We start from the raw sequence: 21,470 nt of genomic DNA on the forward strand, positions 1-21,470 counted from the left end.
GATCCTGATCCCTTGACGACAGAGGAAAGACATCATCACGTCCATGACCTTGGTGAAAATCAGAGGTGACGTGGCCAGTCCAAATGGCAGAGCCTGGAACTTAAAATGAAGGTTGGCAATAGTAAACCGCAGATATTGCTGATGCAAAATGGCAATAGGTATGTGCAGGTAAGCATACTGTATGTCCAGGAATATCATATAGTCCTCGGGTTCCATGGCCAGCACAATAGAGTGCAGAGTTTCCATACGGAATTTGTACACTCTTACATACTTGTTCAATGATTTGAGGTTGAGGATAGGTCGGAAAGATCCATACGGTTTCGGAACTAGAAACAGGGTTGAATAGTATCCCCTGCCTCTCTGGGATAGAGGTACTGGCACTACCACTCCTGTTTCCAGGAGGGATTGTACAACCCGGTGTAAAGCTTGCGCTTTCAACGTATCTGAGGGGATAACCATTGAATAGAACTGGCGAGGGGGACATCTCTTGAAAGAGATTGCGTACCTGTGAGAGACAACTTCCCACACCCAGGCATCTGAATCTTTAACCAGGCCTGGGCGAACTGCAGAAGTCGGCCTCCCACCAGGAGGAGGCCCGCCCCATCATGCAGCAGGCTTGTCTTGTTTGGAAGCAGGTTGACGGGCAGCCCAGGATTGTTTAGACTTGGGCTTAGTAGTTTTGGAAGTATGAGCCTGTCTCGGGTACGCCTGATCTTTTGCTTTACCTGGAGGTCGAAAGGAACGAAAAGTGGTACTCTTAGCCTTCTGAGCAGAAGGATTAGTACTTTGGAGAAACCAAGCCGTCGCCAAGTCAGTCACAATCTTGTTCAGATCCTCCCTAAAAAGTACATCTCTCTTGAAAATAAGTACCTCCAAGGTCTTTTTAGAGTCCAGGTCCACTTTCCAGGACGTCAACCACAGAATCCGGCGAGCCAGGATAGACGTACTGCAGTAGATGACTTGGCCGCCATGACCCCTGCATCAGAGGCCGCCTCCTTAATATAGTGAGAGGCTGTGGTAATATACGACAGATATTGTCTGGCAGTGTCAGAAAAATCCTGAGGTAGCTCATCCTCAATTGTCTGAACCCATGCTTCAATTCCTTTTGCCGCCCAAGAGTCCGCCATAGTGGGTCTATGTACAGCACTGGTAAGAGTGTAAATAGACTTCAGGCATCCCTCCACATGCTTATCTGTTGGTTCCTTCAGTGTGGTGACAGGCAGAGTAGATGACACCACAAGACGGGCGACATGAGAGTCCACCGGCGGTTTCCCACTTGTTACTCAACTCCGCAGGGATAGGATAACGGGCTAGCATCTTTTTAGACAGGGAAATCTTATTTCCTGGAGATGACCAGGATTCCTGACGTATGTCAATTAAAAGGTCAGAATGTGGTAAAACAAATTTAGTAACCATCTGACTTTTAAACTTATTGGGTTTCTTAGATGTAACAGGAGGCTCAATGTCATCATCAATTTGGAGAATCAGCTTGATAGCCTCCACAAGGTTAGAAACATCAACCTGGGTTGTAAATTCCTCATCAGAAGCAACTGTATCAGTGTCTGACGGACCAGTATACTCCCCATCCTCATCGGAAGAATTATCAAAAATATTAGGGGATTGTGAGGAAGAAATGGCACGCTTAAATGACCCCTTGGCCCCAGAGGGACATAGGGTGGACTTTTGTCTAACCAAAGTCTGATTTCATTGCTGTAACTGGGTAGACAAAGCATCCGCCCATGGCGGATTAACTACAGGGACAATATGTGGCTGTAATGGCACAGGAGGCCCCACAGGGGCATAAGATGCAATACAAGCATAGTCAGCATATTTGAAAAAGCTGCCCAAGGTGGGTCCTGATTAGCCACAGGTGCCGCAGACGGACTGGGAAATGTATGACCCCCAGCGCCTGAACCAGCAGCTAACACTTCCCCCACTGGCGAATCCATGACGGCAGCACTGCATAATGCAGGAGCATCCGCGGATGTCCCGCCCTGCGTAGCAGACATTGTATGGAATGTAGCCTTAGGGCGCAACAGTACAATATATCCAGACAAACACAAAAACCAGCAAATAATCCCCTGTGTTTTGTGACAGTAAATACAGAGCACAAACAGAGGATTTAAGTGGTGTGGGGTGACTGAAAAACACAGTCAGAAATATAAACAGTATACCCTGTGTAGCATTATATATTATATGAGACCCTGATGCACCTAATTCCCAGGGTACAGAATATAGTGATAGCAAAACATGTGATACACAAGAATGGAATCCACACAGCAGCCACAGGCACACTCAGTAACAGGTACAATGCAGGAATTATTACATATAAATACAACAGCACTGGACTAGTAATTACATATAGGTATGTAGGTATACAGATATAACAATGCACAGTAAACACTGGATGTATATCACAGAATACTTGTACTAAATATTCAGATAGCAGTACACTTGTTCTTAACTAACACTGTCTAAAATGACATGTAGAATACTTATGTGTCTGTAAATGCACAGCACTGATCCGAGGAGTCACTAACCTCTGCAACACCCAGTGCGGCAGCGAGAAAAAAGGGGCGAGCTTTGTGGGAATGGGTGGGGCTTAAATAGAGGGGCGGGGCTTCGTGGAGGCACCTGTTTTTAGCCCTTTGAAGGCACAAAAGGGGCGGGGCTTTGCAGGAGGGGGTGGGGCTTTGCATCCCGACACCCGTTTTTTTTGTCACTGTGGGGGTGTGGGAGGTGAGGGCTGACTCCCAGGGGTGCTGTCCCTGCAGTGCTGGCTCCTACACAGTGACAGGAGCCGACTGCTGCACATAATATAACAGTGCAGTACTCGGCTCCTGTCACTGTGCAGGAGCCGGAATTTTGGTGTCACCTCTCAGTGGGCCGCACCCCCCTTGTGACGCCACTGGCGCTGATGACACAGGCGGATTTACAGAGGCGACAGTGCCCAGCAGTCCGGAGATCAGCCCAGCTATGTAATGGCGCTAAAATCTCTTCAGGGAGTGAGGGAGAGAGAGAGAGAGATGCAGCTCCAGGGCGGGAACACCAGCAGTAGATGGTGCTTGGAGCTGGGGCAGGGGCTACAGGTCAGCACCTTATCCCTGCTACTGGACTTCACTACCGGGTACTGTGGAGCCTTTTATAAACAGATTTAAATAAATCCAACCTCTGCTCCTTGCCCTGGTGTATATAGTGGGGTCCCTGTGCGACATAGTGTCCATGCCAGCGGCTTGGTCCATCTCCTGGGACCGCAACCGGATCGCGATTTACCGGCGGTCCCCGCCTGGGGAACCCTCTTACCTCCTCCCTTTAGTGCAGCCATGTGAGCCTGGAGAGTGACAGCGGTGGTGTGCCTGAAAACTGGTGTGTCTCCGCTGCAAGTACCCGGGAACCCAGCCGTGGGAGTATGCAGCGCCTCTGAGGGAGGTGATGGAGCCGCAGCACAGCATGTCATAAAGACATAGAAAGGGCTGCAGCCCTTGAAGTCTTCTAAAAAGATCTTTTCAGGGCTGCCTAGCGCAGCCCCACCTGTTAGTGACCTGCACTGCAGGCACCAACTTACAAACTGAGCTCCAGTGCCTGGAGGCGGGGCTATAGAGGAGGCGGTGCAGTGCATCATGGGAACAGTCAAAGCTTTAGCCTATTGGTGCCTTGGATCAAGATCCAACTCTACACCCTTATGTTATTCCCTGTATAATACCAGTGTACCCCGCTGCAGAAATGTAGATTTATCATATCTACCAGTCTGTGCTATTTCCCTCAACTAATAATCTGATGCAAGCATTTACTGGCTATGATTTAGGGCCTATATCAGAGATGTACTTACGTACTGAATGTTTACACAAGACATCTCCAATGTTTTGAGATCTGTGCATGTGCACAGGCCGCACTGCTCAAGTGCAGATTTGAGGCTGTAATGTCACTTGCAGTGCCCCAAAAGCCGCATCATGATTGAAATGTCGCCAGTGTTTGTGGGCAGCAACAGGCATGGTTCCAGAAATAAGGTGCGTGTCAGCTAGAGCAGTGTGAGTTACTCAGATGCCCGATGTTTACACAGAGGGATCTGATGCTGCCTCTGCTGATGCAGCAGCGAATCACAGAAGACGGCACTGGGCATCTATTTACACAAGATGCCTCCTGTGACTTTTGCAGACGCAGTAGCTGTGCTATAGCGTCTATCTCTGAAACAGCCCCTTAATTCAGTCAGTCACATGGATTCTTTTATAATGAATTGCAGTTTGAAATCCAGAATATTCCATGGAACATAAAATTGCTTCTGATCATAAATTAGGTTAATTTTCCTAATCATTACAGTGTTTATGGACCTGCTTTACAAATCTGTATATTACAAAGGTTTGAAAACACATATAGAAATAAAGGTGCATTGCTTTTGAAATCTTTTTTTTTAATCAATGTTTATGGATCTCTTGCAGGCCTTTGGTCAGCTGCCTCGGTTTCAGGATGGAAGCTTTGTTCTGTATCAGAGCAACAGCATTCTGAGGTATCTAGGACGCAAATATGGTGAGTATTCCTAAAGCCAACAGGGAAATTTAGGGGCTTTTAGGAAGCGTGACCATGCCCCATTGCACATATACATGTTGTTGTTACTATACATGAATGGTATAAAAGCAGGGCTGATTGGCTATTGGGCTCACTAGGAAGATTCCTGGTAGGCCGACGTGTCTGCGGTGCCAGTTTTGTGTGTTGTTACGTGGCTCCACCCCCCACATGACAGGCAGCCCACCAGTGAGTCTGATAGTATGTAGGAATGAGGACTAGATAGCAGATGACATATCTTGGGGTAGACAGTGGCACATGGTACCAAAGCCAGTAATAGAGAAAAAAGTAAAAAAACAGCAACAAAAAACAAAACAAAAACCATGAGCCCCATCAGCTGTAACTAATCCTTTTGGTGGGCCTTAGGGTGTGATTCAGAGTTGCTTGCAAGTCCGCTCTGTAGTCAGATCTCAGCTGTGCATGTGTTATAGTTTACACTTTCCACGTACATCTCCACTTGCAGTTTAGTGGGAGTAACTGTGTGTATGCACATACGATAAGTGCGCTGTGGGAATGTCGTGGGTATGTAGATAGCATTATACTGAGCTGAGTGTATGTAGCGATCTGGCTGATTTCAGACAGATCACTTGCACCAGTGATAGGGCTGGGCCCGATTCAGAGATGTATACAAATGCATTCATAGCTGCAAATTTGTACACAGCGGCTGTGCGAAAATATGTTATTGTCACAGCCACCGGGAGTTGTATAGAGACACCTATAATCTGTGTCCCTGGTCCACCGCAGTCATCTGACACACATTGGCAAACATCACGTATCTAAGAAACCTTATGATTGCACAGAATGGCCGCTGTAAGTAAGATGTCGGAGCCATTGTAACTACGTAAGCTGCGACACATCCCAGAAATGGTCTTGACACACCTGAGTTTTTGCTGCCACTCCCATTACCTCCTCCAAATGGTCCCTATCAATTTGCGAATAAATCTTCTCTGCGACCGTCATCGCAATACCATTGTGGCACGTGCGCAGTGTGACTCGGAAACATGTGCAGACCACCAATAATCACTCAACTACAAAAAATTGGATTTGCATACATCTCTGCATCAGGCCCACTGTACAAAGTATTATAAATTAGCTGAAATCTGTATGGCGAGTTCTGATGTAATATAATGTATGTATTATAACAAATAATGCATGCCTACTGCTGTATAAATGATTACAGATATATAACATGTCACCACGGATTTCTGTATTTAAGCCCTCAGCCGACATCCTCATGCTTTTATACTGTCAGACAACTCTTAGTTGCTTCTAGAATGCATACTGATCAGAAGGGAGAGCATCTCTTATATTACATACAGTCTACATATAGTAAAATCCTAACAATCACAATTTGGTACATTATTAAAATTAGAGATGAGCGCCTGAAATTTTTCGGGTTTTGTGTTTTGGTTTTGGGTTCGGTTCCGCGGCCGTGTTTTGGGTTCGAACGCGTTTTGGCAAAACCTCACCGAATTTTTTTTGTCGGATTCGGGTGTGTTTTGGATTCGGGTGTTTTTTTCAAAAAACACTAAAAAACAGCTTAAATCATAGAATTTGGGGGTCATTTTGATCCCAAAGTATTATTAACCTCAAAAACCATAATTTCCACTCATTTTCAGTCTATTCTGAATACCTCACACCTCACAATATTATTTTTAGTCCTAAAATTTGCACCGAGGTCGCTGTGTGAGTAAGATAAGCGACCCTAGTGGCCGACACAAACACCGGGCCCATCTAGGAGTGGCACTGCAGTGTCACGCAGGATGTCCCTTCCAAAAAACCCTCCCCAAACAGCACATGACGCAAAGAAAAAAAGAGGCGCAATGAGGTAGCTGTGTGAGTAAGATTAGCGACCCTAGTGGCCGACACAAACACCGGGCCCATCTAGGAGTGGCACTGCAGTGTCACGCAGGATGGCCCTACCAAAAAACCCTCCCCAAACAGCACATGACGCAAAGAAAAAAAGAGGCGCAATGAGGTAGCTGTGTGAGTAAGATTAGCGACCCTAGTGGCCGACACAAACACCGGGCCCATCTAGGAGTGGCACTGCAGTGTCACGCAGGATGTCCCTTCCAAAAAACCCTCCCCAAACAGCACATGACGCAAAGAAAAAAAGAGGCGCAATGAGGTAGCTGTGTGAGTAAGATTAGCGACCCTAGTGGCCGACACAAACACCGGGCCCATCTAGGAGTGGCACTGCAGTGTCACGCAGGATGGCCCTTCCAAAAAACCCTCCCCAAACAGCACATGACGCAAAGAAAAAAAGAGGCGCAATGAGGTAGCTGTGTGAGTAAGATTAGCGACCCTAGTGGCCGACACAAACACCGGGCCCATCTAGGAGTGGCACTGCAGTGTCACGCAGGATGTCCCTTCCAAAAAACCCTCCCCAAACAGCACATGACGCAAAGAAAAAAAGAGGCTTTTTACTGATATTTGGTGTTTTGGATTTGACATGCTCTGTACTATGACATTGGGCATCGGCCTTGGCAGACGACGTTGCTGGCATTTCATCGTCTCGGCCATGACTAGTGGCAGCAGCTTCAGCACGAGGTGGAAGTGGATCTTGATCTTTCCCTAATTTTGGAACCTCAACATTTTTGTTCTCCATATTTTAATAGGCACAACTAAAAGGCACCTCAGGTAAACAATGGAGATGGATGGATTGGATACTAGTATACAATTATGGACGGGCTGCCGAGTGCCGACACAGAGGTAGCCACAGCCGTGAACTACCGCACTGTACTGTGTCTGCTGCTAATATATAGACTGGTTGATAAAGAGATAGTATACTCGTAACTAGTATGTATGTATAAAGAAAGAAAAAAAAACCACGGTTAGGTGGTATATACAATTATGGACGGGCTGCCGAGTGCCGACACAGAGGTAGCCACAGCCGTGAACTACCGCACTGTACTGTGTCTGCTGCTAATATATAGACTGGTTGATAAAGAGATAGTATACTCGTAACTAGTATGTATGTATAAAGAAAGAAAAAAAAACCACGGTTAGGTCACTGGTATATACAATTATGGACGGGCTGCCGAGTGCCGACACAGAGGTAGCCACAGCCGTGAACTACCACACTGTACTGTGTCTGCTGCTAATATATAGACTGGTTGATAAAGAGATAGTATACTCGTAACTAGTATGTATGTATAAAGAAAGAAAAAAAAACCACGGTTAGGTCACTGGTATATACAATTATGGACGGGCTGCCGAGTGCCGACACAGAGGTAGCCACAGCCGTGAACTACCGCACTGTACTGTGTCTGCTGCTAATATATAGACTGGTTGATAAAGAGATAGTATACTCGTAACTAGTATGTATGTATAAAGAAAGAAAAAAAAACCACGGTTAGGTCACTGGTATATACAATTATGGACGGGCTGCCGAGTGCCGACACAGAGGTAGCCACAGCCGTGAACTACCGCACTGTACTGTGTCTGCTGCTAATATATAGACTGGTTGATAAAGAGATAGTATACTCGTAACTAGTATGTATGTATAAAGAAAGAAAAAAAAACCACGGTTAGGTCACTGGTATATACAATTATGGACGGGCTGCCGAGTGCCGACACAGAGGTAGCCACAGCCGTGAACTACCGCACTGTACTGTGTCTGCTGCTAATATAGACTGGTTGATAAAGAGATAGTATACTACTAATATTATATACTGGTGGTCAGGTCACTGGTCACTAGTCACACTGGCAGTGGCACTCCTGCAGCAAAAGTGTGCACTGTTTAATTTTAATATAATATTATTTATCATGTACTCCTGGCTCCTGCTATAACAACCTGCAGTGCTCCCCAGTCTCCCCCACAATTATAAGCTTTATATACAATACATTGATGTGCAGCACACTGGGCTGAGCAGTGCACACAGACTGAGTCACTGTGTGACTGTGTATCGTTTTTTTCAGGCAGAGAACGGATATATTAAATAAAACAAACAACTGCACTGTCTCTGGTGGTCACTGGTCACTGTGGTCGTCAGTCACTAAACTCTGTCTGCACTCTCTTCTAATCTACAGTATCACAGCAATCTCTCTCTCTCTCTCTCTTCTAAATCTAATCTAAATGGAGAGGACGCCAGCCACGTCCTCTCCCTATCAATCTCAATGCACGTGTGAAAATGGCGGCGACGCGCGGCTCCTTATATAGAATCCGAGTCTCGCGAGAATCCGACAGCGTCATGATGACGTTCGGGCGCGCTCGGGTTAACCGAGCAAGGCGGGAAGATCCGAGTCGCTCGGACCCGTGAAAAAAAAAGTGAAGTTCGTGCGGGTTCGGATTCAAAGAAACCGAACCCGCTCATCTCTAATTAAAATATGAAGTAATATGAGTTTTAATGCAAATAAACACTTGAATCAAAAATAAATGATGTCCTTTAATCAAATGAAATCACACACTAGACTCTCACATTTCATTGAATGATTCATAAATATATTTGTAATAAGAGGCAATATTACAGAGATATTTAAAAGATCAATAAAAATTATATTAATCCTCTTAAAAAAAATGAAAGAGGAAATTATAAAAAAATCTTTTTTTTTTTTATAACTCCAAGGTGCCTTTGCTTTAGGAGATTTGATCCTTTTTACATACAGTATCAGTAGAACAGACTGCGATAGTAGGGCACAGAAGGACGTGAGTCCTTTCATTTAACGGAAATTAAAGATTGTGGGCCAGATACAGCCTGTGACATGGCAGTTAGAACCTGATTGGCTGTTACTTTTTCACTCTCCATTTTATCACTTTCCAAGCGATTATGCATCTAGCCCTGTGTTTTTGAGAAATCTCTATGAATGGTGGATTGGATATTTAGATTTAGTATTAAACGCACAACACAACCCAGAACTGCACTGATATTGGGAACACTGCCCCGTCTAACAAAGGCATACAGTAGTTCCACCAACAGGGCCTGACCGTGCGGTGCCCCATCGGCAGTAATATTTTTCAACTCTAGCCATAGCATATCATTCCAGTTTTTTACCTGTGAAGCCGTGCCCATGCATTTTTTTTTTTTTTAAAGTAATGTTTCAAGAGAATTTTACAATTCATTTAGATATTTAAAAACTAACTTACCTGGTAAGCTGCATTTATTTTCCGGGGTAAATAGTATTTTCTGTATATCAAGACTACGTTTCAAATAAGCAATTTTTGTATATTCAGTTCTTCTTAAAATAGAAATTTGTAGATTTGTTTTGTAGAATTATTCCAGTGAAACAAATCAGCTTGCCCTTACCTTCAGTGAAGAGAAACATATTTATTAAAGACTAATTGAGCAAAATTTACTAACCAGCAGGTTAAGTGTCATTTAGAACCTGCCAGAAACCGCTGGGATTTAGAACCCGCTGCTTGTAAGATTTAGCCCAATAACTCATCTGTACTCCTCTGTATTTTTATTTTTTTGCATTGGATGCATAGACTGTTATATGTTCCATGCACTATGATTGTGAAGCAGAACGGAATTAAACTAGAACCTGACATTTTTCTTCCTCCAATTTCAATGTCCACTGTCTGCTGTCCCCTACACTTTATTTCACAAGGTTTTCTAAGTTGTGGGAAGGAGCATCAGTGTTCCTCTGACCACCAATCCGATACATCATCATCATCATCATCACCACCACTATTGTATCTTTTGCACCTGGACTTGAGCACCCACAAGAGAAATCTTGGGAGCTTTTACGTAATCACCCCTTTACTGTACTCAGTCTATTCTTATCCGACCCATCTCACTCTTCCTCCGCCTACATAATAGTAGGAAATTGTAAGCATAAGATGCAACTGAATATGCTAATGGAGGAAAGCATAACTTTGTTTTGTGAATGCACGCAGTATAGTTATGCACTGTACAGGGAAACTGTACATGTGTGTGCGTGATGTAGAGGAAGCCAATCTGCAGTGCCAGGGATTTGTGTTGAAGAACACTACAGTAACATTGTACAACCACAAGAAGACATACTGTACAACAGGGGTGGCCAGACTTTTCGGACCTGAGATCTACTTTTTGTTTACTTACTTACTGGTGATCTACCGACGTCCATGCGTTGAAACTTGGCTGTTTCAACACATGGCTGTTGATTATACGAATGACGCCAAAATAACACCAATAAGGACGCATACATTTAAAAATAGCTTTAAGAATGTCACCATTAAATAACAACACCAATAAGGACGCAGACATTTAGAAATAGCATTAAGAATGACAACATTAAATAACAGCACCAATAGTAATGTCCACATTACAAAAAAACCTTTAATATTAATAAGCACAATGTTTTGCAGATTCCCCCTTGTGCAGAATACCCCCCTCCCCCTCACAGTGCTATACCCCCATATATGCAGATCAGCCCCCTGTGCTGTACCCCCTCTATGCAGAACAGCCCCATGCGCAATGCCCTCCTCTGTGCAGATACTCTCATTGCAGCATATCCCCCCTCCCTCTCCCATTGCAGAACAACACGCTTTGCAACATACTCCCCCACCATGTGGAGAGTCCCCCTCTTTGTAATACCCCCCATGCAGAATACCCCCTCCCCCTCTGTCCAGATCCCCCCTCCTTGTGCAGATACTCTCATGTGCAGCATAACCTCCCCCTCCCACTCCATAACAGCGTGCTGTGCAACATACTGTAATCCATGCTGGCTGGCTGGCTGGCTTCAGAGGCTCCCTGCTGGCTAGCTGTCTGGCTGGCTTCAGAGGCTTCCCGCTGGATAGCTGTCTGGCTGGCTTCAGAGGCTTCCCGCTGGATAGCTGTCTGGCTGGCTTCAGAGGCTTCCTGCTGGATAGCTATCTGGGTGGCTTTAGAGGCTCCCGACTGGCTGGCTTGCTTCAGAGGCTGGCTCCCCGCTATGATACTGTGCCTGCTTCTGAGTCCCGCCGCATACAACGTCGCACAGGCTCCTCACATCGTGGGTCGCAGGTGACGTCATGACGTCATCCGTAGTGATGGGAAATCTAGTTCAGTTTGGTGATTAGTTCATTATGATCTAGTTCACTGAAAAGATTAGTTCAGAAGATTAGTTCATCTAGTTCATTTAGTTCATAATTTCACTCACTGACTCTGAGACTGAAAGGAGTGATTAGATATAGAACTAGTCTAGACTATTACACATAGAGTAGGTATTTCTAATACTAGCTCATTGTAGGAGTTATAATCTTTTTCAAATGATCAGATGTGTGTAATATGTCAGATTTTTTTATTTTTAAGAAAAGCAATAAGTTATATAGCAACCTTATAGTGACATATGTATCTCTGCAATATTAATCCCATTGTTGGTACTCCTTTTTACTTCATAATATGCATGTGAAAGACCCAAATCCAGAGTAATGTCATAAGTCACTTTGTTTTTTCTGCTTTTAAAATACGGTAATTAAAAGGAAAAAAAAGTCCGTTTGCCCCAATGTAACAGACCTTAGAGAGATAAAGTGGAGATGTTGCAAAGTAACCAATCAACTTCTGTCATTTATCTTCAACAGTATATAAAGTGACAGAAGCTGATTGGTTGCTAGGGGCAACTGCTCAACTTTATGTCACTTGAAGGTTCATAGTACATTTCCCCTGTGTCTTGTGTGGAGTAATCATATCCTACAGCAGGCATGTCCAAACTGCGGCCCTCCAGCTGTTGTGAAACGACATATCCCAGCATGCCCTGACACCGTTTTGCTGTCAGAGAATGCTAAAGCTGTGTCAGGGCATGCTGAGATGTGTAGTTTCTCAACAGATGGATGGCCGCCATTTGGACATGCCTGCCCTACAGGATAGCATGCAGCACTCAGCACTGTGTCTTTAGCTGATTGGGAGTGTAGCTTGTCACCTAATATATACTGGGGGAATGAATCATGGCTATATGCAGTTCAGTATCAGCTCCATACAATGCATATGCCTGTGCACAGCAGTGCCACACATGGTAGCTGAGAAGTACTGTACTGACTCGTATGGCTGTATGAGTCATTGAGTCAGTGAACTGATCAGTGATCTGTAATCAGGGCCGTTTCTTGGGGCAGGCGAGCAGTGCAACCGCACTGGGCCCCCGCCATGGCACTAACTATGGCTCCCTGCTTCCCCCTCCTATTTCTCCCAGAGTAACCCGCTCGGGGGGCGGAGTTTCACGTCACGACGCAACCCCGTCACTCCGCGAAACCTCCCCCCCCCCAGCGGAGTACAGAGGGGGATCCAAGTTAGGAAGAGGGAAAGGCCGGTGCGAGGAGCGACTGGTGAGGCGGGCCGAAGAGCGGTAATCGCCTCTGTAAGTATTCTCTCTCTCTCAATGTGTAAAATGGGGACACCTGCCGTAATGTGTGAAATGGGGACTCTTGCCTGCCGTAGTGTGGGGATTTAATGTATCAAGGGCATTGCGGTGTGTGGCATAATATGGTGCAGGGGGCATTACTGTGTGGGGCTTAATATGGTAGAATTTTTTTTTCCTGTGGTGGTCATGATCTGTTGGAGCAGGGTCAAAAACAGGATTGTGAGGTAGTCTTTTCAGACGAGGCCATGCCCATTGAAATGAGGCCACACCTCCTTGCCGGGTGCGCGCTCAAGAATTTTTTTTTATCTAGGTGTGTGTGGTGGTGGGGGGGGGCACATTTTTTTTATGTCATGGGGGGGCGCATTTTTAAATCTCGCACTGGGAGCCAAATTGGCTAGAAACAGCCCTGTCTGTAATGAATCACTGAACTACTGAACTACTGAACTACTTGCAAGGAGAGTGACTTGCGAGTCGTCAGGACAATGCAGTTCAATCAGCTCCACAGAGTCCACTGACTCCATGAGCACAGCAGTGATCCCTGTGGCAGCTGAGGTAAACTGACTCATGAGTATTCACTCTCTCTCACACACACACACACACACACACACACACACACACACACACACACACACACACACACACACACTGATTGGTTGCTATGGGCAACATCACTTCTATAGAACTACCTAAGTATATGTACCATCATATTTTTAATTATTTCAAGACTGAAGGTTCATCAGACAGACATACATATCCCCCTATGTCTTGTGTAGAGTAATCAGACCCTACAGCAGGCATGTCCAAACTGCGGCCCTCCAGCTGTTGAGAAACTACACATCCCAGCATGCCCTGACACAGCTTTAGCATTCTCTGACAGTAAAACTGTGTCAGGGCATGCTGGGATATGTAGTTTCACAACAGCTGGAGGGCCGCAGTTTGGACATACCTGCCCTATAGGATAGCATGCAGCACTCAGAATTTGTCTTTGGCTGATTGGAAGTGACAGTGTACCTTGTGACCACCTAATATGCTAGGTGAATTAATCATGGCTATATGCAGTTCAGTATCAGCTCCATACAATGCATATGCCGCACACCTGTGCAATGCAGCACTGGGAATGCTGCAAATCACTGAAGTTGGTTGTGATCTACCCACGGTAGCACCGCGAGCTACCAGTAGATTGCGATCAACGTTTTGGCCGCCTTTGCTGTACAACTACTGTACCTTACAAAGACGCTTCTGTCCCTGTAAACAGGGGTTATTATTAAGCTGTTGGCGAGGCAGAAAAATGCCTCTTCACAAAACAAGTTTTTGTATGCCACATACACTGCATGTCAGTGCTAATATACACTGCATTATATTTCTTCAGACATTGCTGGAAGCAGTAACGAGGAGAGTGCACTCATCGACATGGTGAATGATGGTGTGGAGGATTTGAGAATGAAGTGCGGCCGTCTGCTAATGCATGAATTTGTACGTATAAGGGTTTCAACAGATAAGGAATTAGGGAAGATAACATGAGGAAAATGAGAATTGCACTGATAATTTAAAAAAAAAATCTACATTTTTCTAGTGTTAGTTTATATTCAATACTACAGGTAAAATAGCTAAAACTTTGGATATTCCATTTCTGTTCATTTAAAAAGTATTGAATTTGATTTGTTACATAAGTGTAAACTGCATTTGTTTGTAAACTTTAGCATGTTTTATTGGCGAACACTCAGTATAAATGCCACCAAAGCTCTTTCTGCTTTGCCTCTTATAATTGGCGAAGCAGGAAGCAGTACCACCGAGATGCCTCCTTGGCTGCTGGAGTGGAGGGAGAGAACACTCACCCCTCCGGTGATCCATGCAAGTAGCGCATCATCCTAGTGCTGTTGAGCTGCGTCTTGCTTTCTGGCCAGCTAATCTGCGATGTGCAAGATATCATGGACTGCCACGAACGCCATAAGACACAAAAAACTGTAAGACACAGAAGTGTGCTTATTATTGTTTTAGTAACATCTGAAAGATATACCATACAGTAGTATAGCGATGGCTAAATCATTAGATTTTTGTAGATACCCTAGAGAAAAGTGATTTTCTCTACATTATCTGTTTTCATACATGTGGATGTTTGATATAAGTGGCAAATAGCGCATTTGATACTTGTCACCTCTTAGTATATCTCCCCCACTTTCCTTAAATGTTCCCAGTCACAGCACACAGTAGAACTATTGATGTTGCCCTACTGCAAAGGTGGCCAAAGCATTGATCGCTTTTGATTAGATCGCGTTTGATTAGGGTGGCCAATCTCAGGATTGGGATCGATGGGATCCCGGCCTAAAATTGGCCGGGATTCAATCCCGGGATTGGAGCTTCCAATCCTGGGGATTTCAGGATTGGCCAGCACCTTAGTTTTTTATATTCTGGGCAGCAATGAGCGTCCTCAGGAGGCTCAGATGCTGCCCAGCTCCCCCTGCTCACCTCCCCTGGCTCCGGCTGGGCGCACTGAGCAGTGTGACTTCAGAGATCACGCTGCGCTGCCAGCCGCCCACCCACCCGCCGGACCTGACCGCTGCCCTGCACTGCCCGCCCACCGAATCTCACAGGAAATGTCCCACCCTCCCTCCCGTCCAGATTGCAGTGAGTTATCTGGGATGGTCAGGGTAGGGAGGGGGGGGGGGGACACATTGAAAAATGTCCAGTCCCGGGTATCTTGGAAATCACGGGATTGATCATTTTTACATCCCGATTCCCGGGAATGAAAAAATGGCCTGGGATTGGCCACCCTACTGTTGACCAATCGACCACAGTCACACAACAAGTCAATTGTTCTGCAGCAGCAGCCAATAAGAATCAGGCTGATTCTTATTGGCTAACTATGCCAAACTGAAGGGGGTCAAGGTCAAAATAGCCTAAGTATAACTTCAATATGCAAACTAAGTCACATGACATCCAGCCGACAATTAGCTGAAGTTATGGTTATGGTTAGGTAAGTTGTAGGAGATTTTGTCAGATGGACCACAGCGTTTTAACACAAGACACACATATTACACACGACTGAGTGTCTTTGGACGCAGCTGCTGTGTGTACTGCGTCTATCTCTGAATCAGGCCCATAGTCCTCAGCTACATAAAATATGCTGTTTACTTAATATGGAAGCACTTCCCTCTAATGAGATAATTCATTTTCTAGAAAACATAACAGATTATTCAAATGTTAATAAATCACTCAAATGACTTACATTTAATTTGCCAAACTCACCATGTTAAGAGAGAGAATTAATATATGGCGTAATAAAGAGATGAAGATGCAGGATATCAGTATCTGAGGGGCAGATGTATTAACCTGGAGAAGGCATAAGGAAGTGATAAACCAGTGATATGTGCAAGGTGATAAACACACCAGCCAATCAGCTCCAATATGTAAATTAACAGTTAGGATCTGATTGGCTGCTTCCTTTATCACCTTGCACATATCACTGGTTTATCACTTTCTTATGCCTTCTCCAGGTTAATACATCTGCCCCTCTATCTTCATCTCTTTATTACGCCATATATAAATACTCTCAACATGGTGAGTTTGGCAAATTAAGTGTACTGTGTATATAAGTTAATTTATATCTTATCACAGAATATACACTTCAACTTGGGTTCTGTAGCAAGAGCAGTGTTTTCATACAGTGTGAAAGAAAATTTTGACAAAGCGAATGCGTTTTTCATTTTTATTTTTTCCTCCACAGGAAACAGGTAAGGAGAAGTACCTAACGGAGTTGCCCAATCATCTGTCAGCATTTGAGAAGATTCTTTCCAAGAATTGTAACGGAACCAAATTTGTGGTTGGAGATAAGGTAATTCACATGTGCTAGCCACAAAAAAATAAAAAGGAGGATAGTGATGGGATAGCACCTAAAAATGTGATTTTGTGTTTTCATTTTTTTAAATAAATGAAATATGTATCAGTTACTAGGAGGGTGAATATTTAATAAGTCAACAGGTCAAATCATCTATTATTTATTATATAATATCGAAGATGTCAGCATATGACATGTGTATTGCCCTGAAGACAGAGAGAGAGAGAGAGAGAGAGAGAGAGTGAAACTTCAAGCATTTTTTAAACATCAAATTTGTTACTCTTAATTCATCAACATACTGGCCCTCATTCCGAGTTGATCGGTCGCAAGGCGAATTTAGCAGAGTTACACACGCTAAGCCGCCGCCTACTGGGAGTGAATCTTAGCTTCTTAAAATTGCGACCGATGTATTCGCAATATTGCGATTACTAACTACTTAGCAGTTTCAGAGTAGCTCCAGACTTACTCTGCCTGTGCGATCAGTTCAGTGCTTGTCGTTCCTGGTTGACGTCACAAACACACCCAGCGTTCGCCCAGGCACTCCCACCGTTTCTCCGGCCACTCCTGCGTTTTTTCCGGAAACGGTAGCGTTTTCAGCCACCCGCCCCTGAAACGCCGTGTTTCCGCCCAGTAACACCCATTTCCTGTCAATCACATTACGATCGCCGGAGCGAAGAAAAAGCCGTGAGTAAAAATACTTTCTTCATAGTAAAGTTACTTGGCGCAGTCGCAGTGCGAACTTTGCGCATGCGTACTAAGCGGATTTTCACTGCGATGCGATGAAAAAGAACGAGCGAACAACTCGGAATGAGGGCCACTGTACGCTTTTAAATGATTGTATAGCTATTTTCTAAGAAGCATATCTATTTCTTCCTACAGATCTCATATGCTGACTACAATCTCCTGGATGTCCTGCAATTTCACCTTGAATTCTTCCCCACTTGTTTGTCCTCGTCATCCCTCCTCTCTGCCTACATCGACCGCATTGCCTCCCGACCAAAACTCAGCGAGTATTTGAAGTCTGAAGAGCGCAAGAACCGTCCCATTCGCCCCAAAAAGTAAATTAAGTTACAGGTGTGCATTAGAAAAGTTTACAGCCCATTGTGCTTGAAAAACCTATCCCTACCATAGAATAGGATACCTATCTACCTATCTATGTGGACACTGAGTCCACATAAACTGGACATTTTTTCAATAAACTATTTAATTTTGATACTGTCGTGTTTTCTTCTAGGCCCACACTGTGGTGCATCATGTATATTAGTGTTGTTGTTATGATTATTGTTGTTGTTGTTGTTGTTATTATTATTATTATTATTAACAACATTATTGTTGGCAGTAGTCGTAGTAGTTTTTATTTGTGAAGCTCTAACCTTTTCTGCAAAGATGTACAGTGAGAAGAATGTATAAATAGACTGAGCATAATTCAGCAGTAATAGGAAGTCAAAAAGACTAAAGGCCTTGTCACACGAGCATACATTCTATTAGGAGACAAGGAAAGTGATAAATAAAGGCACAAGTGAACTTCTATGAGCAGCCAAAAAGAACAAAGGGTGCAAAAGTGTTAAGTGCTTATCAGAATCAGAATCAGCTTTATTGGCCAGGTATACTTACGTATACTAGGAATTTGTCTTCGGTTTGCTATACAACAGCCAAGTAGGTAACAGGTAAGCAGGTGTGTGTGTGTGTGTGGGGGGGGGGGGGGGCAAGTAAAGTTACACAGATAGGTATACCGTAGGGACACAGGTGAGTTACATGTACGTCTAGTCAGTCAATGTTCAGGAGTTCAGCAGGCGGACAGCTTGGGGAAAGAAACTTTTGAGGCTTCTGGTGGATAAAGGGCAGTGTAATTAATCTCTCAGTGAAGTCTGAGTATTATGCAGAAAAGAGTGATAAGCTTCTCTAACGAAATGTGTTATTTCTCTTCTGTCACTTCCCAGAGGGGAGATGCAAATAACCACATGGGGGTCGGCATTACATTCCCCTGGTATCACAGCAGCCCTTCCCAACTTCTAAATGTATGCGCATGTGTAAGATCTAGAGATTTGCACTTGAAATTTTTCGGGTTTTGTGTTTTGGTTTTGGGTTCGGTTCCGCGGCCGTGTTTTGGGTTCGACCGCGTTTTGGCAAAACCTCATCGAATTTTTTTTGTCGGATTCGGGTGTGTTTTGGATTCGGGTGTTTTTTTCAAAAAACACTAAAAAACAGCTTAAATCATAGAATTTGGGGGTCATTTTGAACCCAAATTATTATTAACCTCAAAAACCATAATTTCCACTCATTTTCAGTCTATTCTAAATACCTCACACCTCACAATATTATTTTTAGTCCTAAAATTTGCACCAAGGTCGCTGGATGACTAAGCTAAGCGACCCTAGTGGCCGACACAAACACCTGGCCCATCTAGGAGTGGCACTGCAGTGTCACGCAGGATGGCCCTTCCAAAAAACACTCCCCAAACAGCACATGACGCAAAGAAAAAAAGAGGCGCAATGAGGTAGCTGTGTGAGTAAGCTAAGCGACCCTAGTGGCCGACACAAACACCTGGCCCATCTAGGAGTGGCACTGCAGTGTCACGCAGGATGGCCCTTCCAAAAAACACTCCCCAAACAGCACATGACGCAAAGAAAAAAAGAGGCGCAATGAGGCAGCTGTGTGAGTAAGCTAAGCGACCCTAGTGGCCGACACAAACACCTGGCCCATCTAGGAGTGGCACTGCAGTGTCACGCAGGATGGCCCTTCCAAAAAGCACTCCCCAAACAGCACATGACGCAAAGAAAAAAAGAGGCGCAATGAGGTAGCTGTGTGAGTAAGCTAAGCGACCCTAGTGGCCGACACAAACACCTGGCCCATCTAGGAGTGGCACTGCAGTGTCACGCAGGATGGCCCTTCCAAAAAACACTCCCCAAACAGCACATGACGCAAAGAAAAAAAGAGGCGCAATGAGGTAGCTGTGTGAGTAAGCTAAGCGACCCTAGTGGCCGACACAAACACCTGGCCCATCTAGGAGTGGCACTGCAGTGTCACGCAGGATGGCCCTTCCAAAAAACACTCCCCAAACAGCACATGACGCAAAGAAAAAAAGAGGCGCAATGAGGTAGCTGTGTGAGTAAGCTAAGCGACCCTAGTGGCCGACACAAACACCTGGCCCATCTAGGAGTGGCGGTGCAGTGTCACGCAGGATGGCCCTTCCAAAAAACACTCCCCAAACAGCACATGACGCAAAGAAAAAAAGAGGCGCAATGAGGTAGCTGTGTGAGTAAGCTAAGCGACCCTAGTGGCCGACACAAACACCTGGCCCATCTAGGAGTGGCACTGCAGTGTCACGCAGGATGGCCCTTCCAAAAAACACTCCCCAAACAGCACATGACGCAAAGAAAAAAAGAGGCGCAATGAGGTAGCTGTGTGAGTAAGCTAAGCGACCCTAGTGGCCGACACAAACACCTGGCCCATCTAGGAGTGGCACTGCAGTGTCACGCAGGATGGCCCTTCCAAAAAAACACTCCCCAAACAGCACATGACGCAAAGAAAAAAAGAGGCGCAATGAGGTAGCTGTGTGAGTAAGCTAAGCGACCCTAGTGGCCGACACAAACACCTGGCCCATCTAGGAGTGGCGGTGCAGTGTCACGCAGGATGGCCCTTCCAAAAAACACTCCCCAAACAGCACATGACGCAAAGAAAAAAAGAGGCGCAATGAGGTAGCTGTGTGAGTAAGCTAAGCGACCCTAGTGGCCGACACAAACACCTGGCCCATCTAGGAGTGGCACTGCAGTGTCACGCAGGATGGCCCTTCCAAAAAACACTCCCCAAACAGCACATGACGCAAAGAAAAAAAGAGGCGCAATGAGGTAGCTGTGTGAGTAAGCTAAGCGACCCTAGTGGCCGACACAAACACCTGGCCCATCTAGGAGTGGCACTGCAGTGTCACGCAGGATGGCCCTTCCAAAAAACACTCCCCAAACAGCACATGACGCAAAGAAAAATTAAAGAAAAAAGAGGTGCAAGATGGAATTGTCCTTGGGCCCTCCCACCCACCCTTATGTTGTATAAACAGGACATGCACACTTTAACCAACCCATCATTTCAGTGACAGGGTCTGCCACACGACTGTGACTGAAATGACGGGTTGGTTTGGACCCCCACCAAAAAAGAAGCAATTAATCTCTCCTTGCACAAACTGGCTCTACAGAGGCAAGATGTCCACCTTATCATCATCCTCCGATATATCACCGTGTACATCCCCCTCCTCACAGATTATCAATTCGTCCCCACTGGAATCCACCATCTCAGCTCCCTGTGTACTTTGTGGAGGCAATTGCTGCTGGTCAATGTCTCCACGGAGGAATTGATTATAATTCATTTTAATGAACATCATCTTCTCCACATTTTCTGGAAGTAACCTCGTACGCCGATTGCTGACAAGGTGAGCGGCGGCACTAAACACTCTTTCGGAGTACACACTTGTGGGAGGGCAACTTAGGTAGAATAAAGCCAGTTTGTGCAAGGGCCTCCAAATTGCCTCTTTTTCCTGCCAGTATAAGTACGGACTGTCTGACGTGCCTACTTGGATGCGGTCACTCATATAATCCTCCACCATTCTTTCAATGGGGAGAGAATCATATGCAGTGACAGTAGACGACATGTCCGTAATCGTTGTCAGGTCCTTCAGTCCGGACCAGATGTCAGCATCAGCAGTCGCTCCAGACTGCCCTGCATCACCGCCAGCGGGTGGGCTCGGAATTCTGAGCCTTTTCCTCGCACCCCCAGTTGCGGGAGAATGTGAAGGAGGAGATGTTGACAGGTCGCGTTCCGCTTGACT

At 45.2% G+C, this 21,470-nt stretch overlaps 1 protein-coding gene across 1 annotated transcript in view; it reads left to right on the forward strand.

Moving 5' to 3' along the window:
- LOC135057553 (glutathione S-transferase P 1-like) overlaps positions 1-17,864 on the forward strand; it is a 34,084-nt gene extending 16,220 nt beyond the window's left edge. Inside the window, exons 4-7 of the mRNA XM_063963403.1 lie at positions 4,437-4,524; positions 14,186-14,289; positions 16,541-16,648; positions 17,531-17,864. Of these exons, the coding sequence (XP_063819473.1) occupies positions 4,437-4,524; positions 14,186-14,289; positions 16,541-16,648; positions 17,531-17,713 (483 nt within the window). The 3' untranslated portion in view covers positions 17,714-17,864. The remainder of the gene's footprint in view (positions 1-4,436; positions 4,525-14,185; positions 14,290-16,540; positions 16,649-17,530) is intronic.
- Positions 17,865-21,470: the final 3,606 nt, after the last annotated feature.

Source organism: Pseudophryne corroboree, chromosome 3 (assembly GCF_028390025.1).
Source record: "Pseudophryne corroboree isolate aPseCor3 chromosome 3, aPseCor3.hap2, whole genome shotgun sequence".
Lineage (NCBI taxonomy): Eukaryota > Metazoa > Chordata > Amphibia > Anura > Myobatrachidae > Pseudophryne > Pseudophryne corroboree.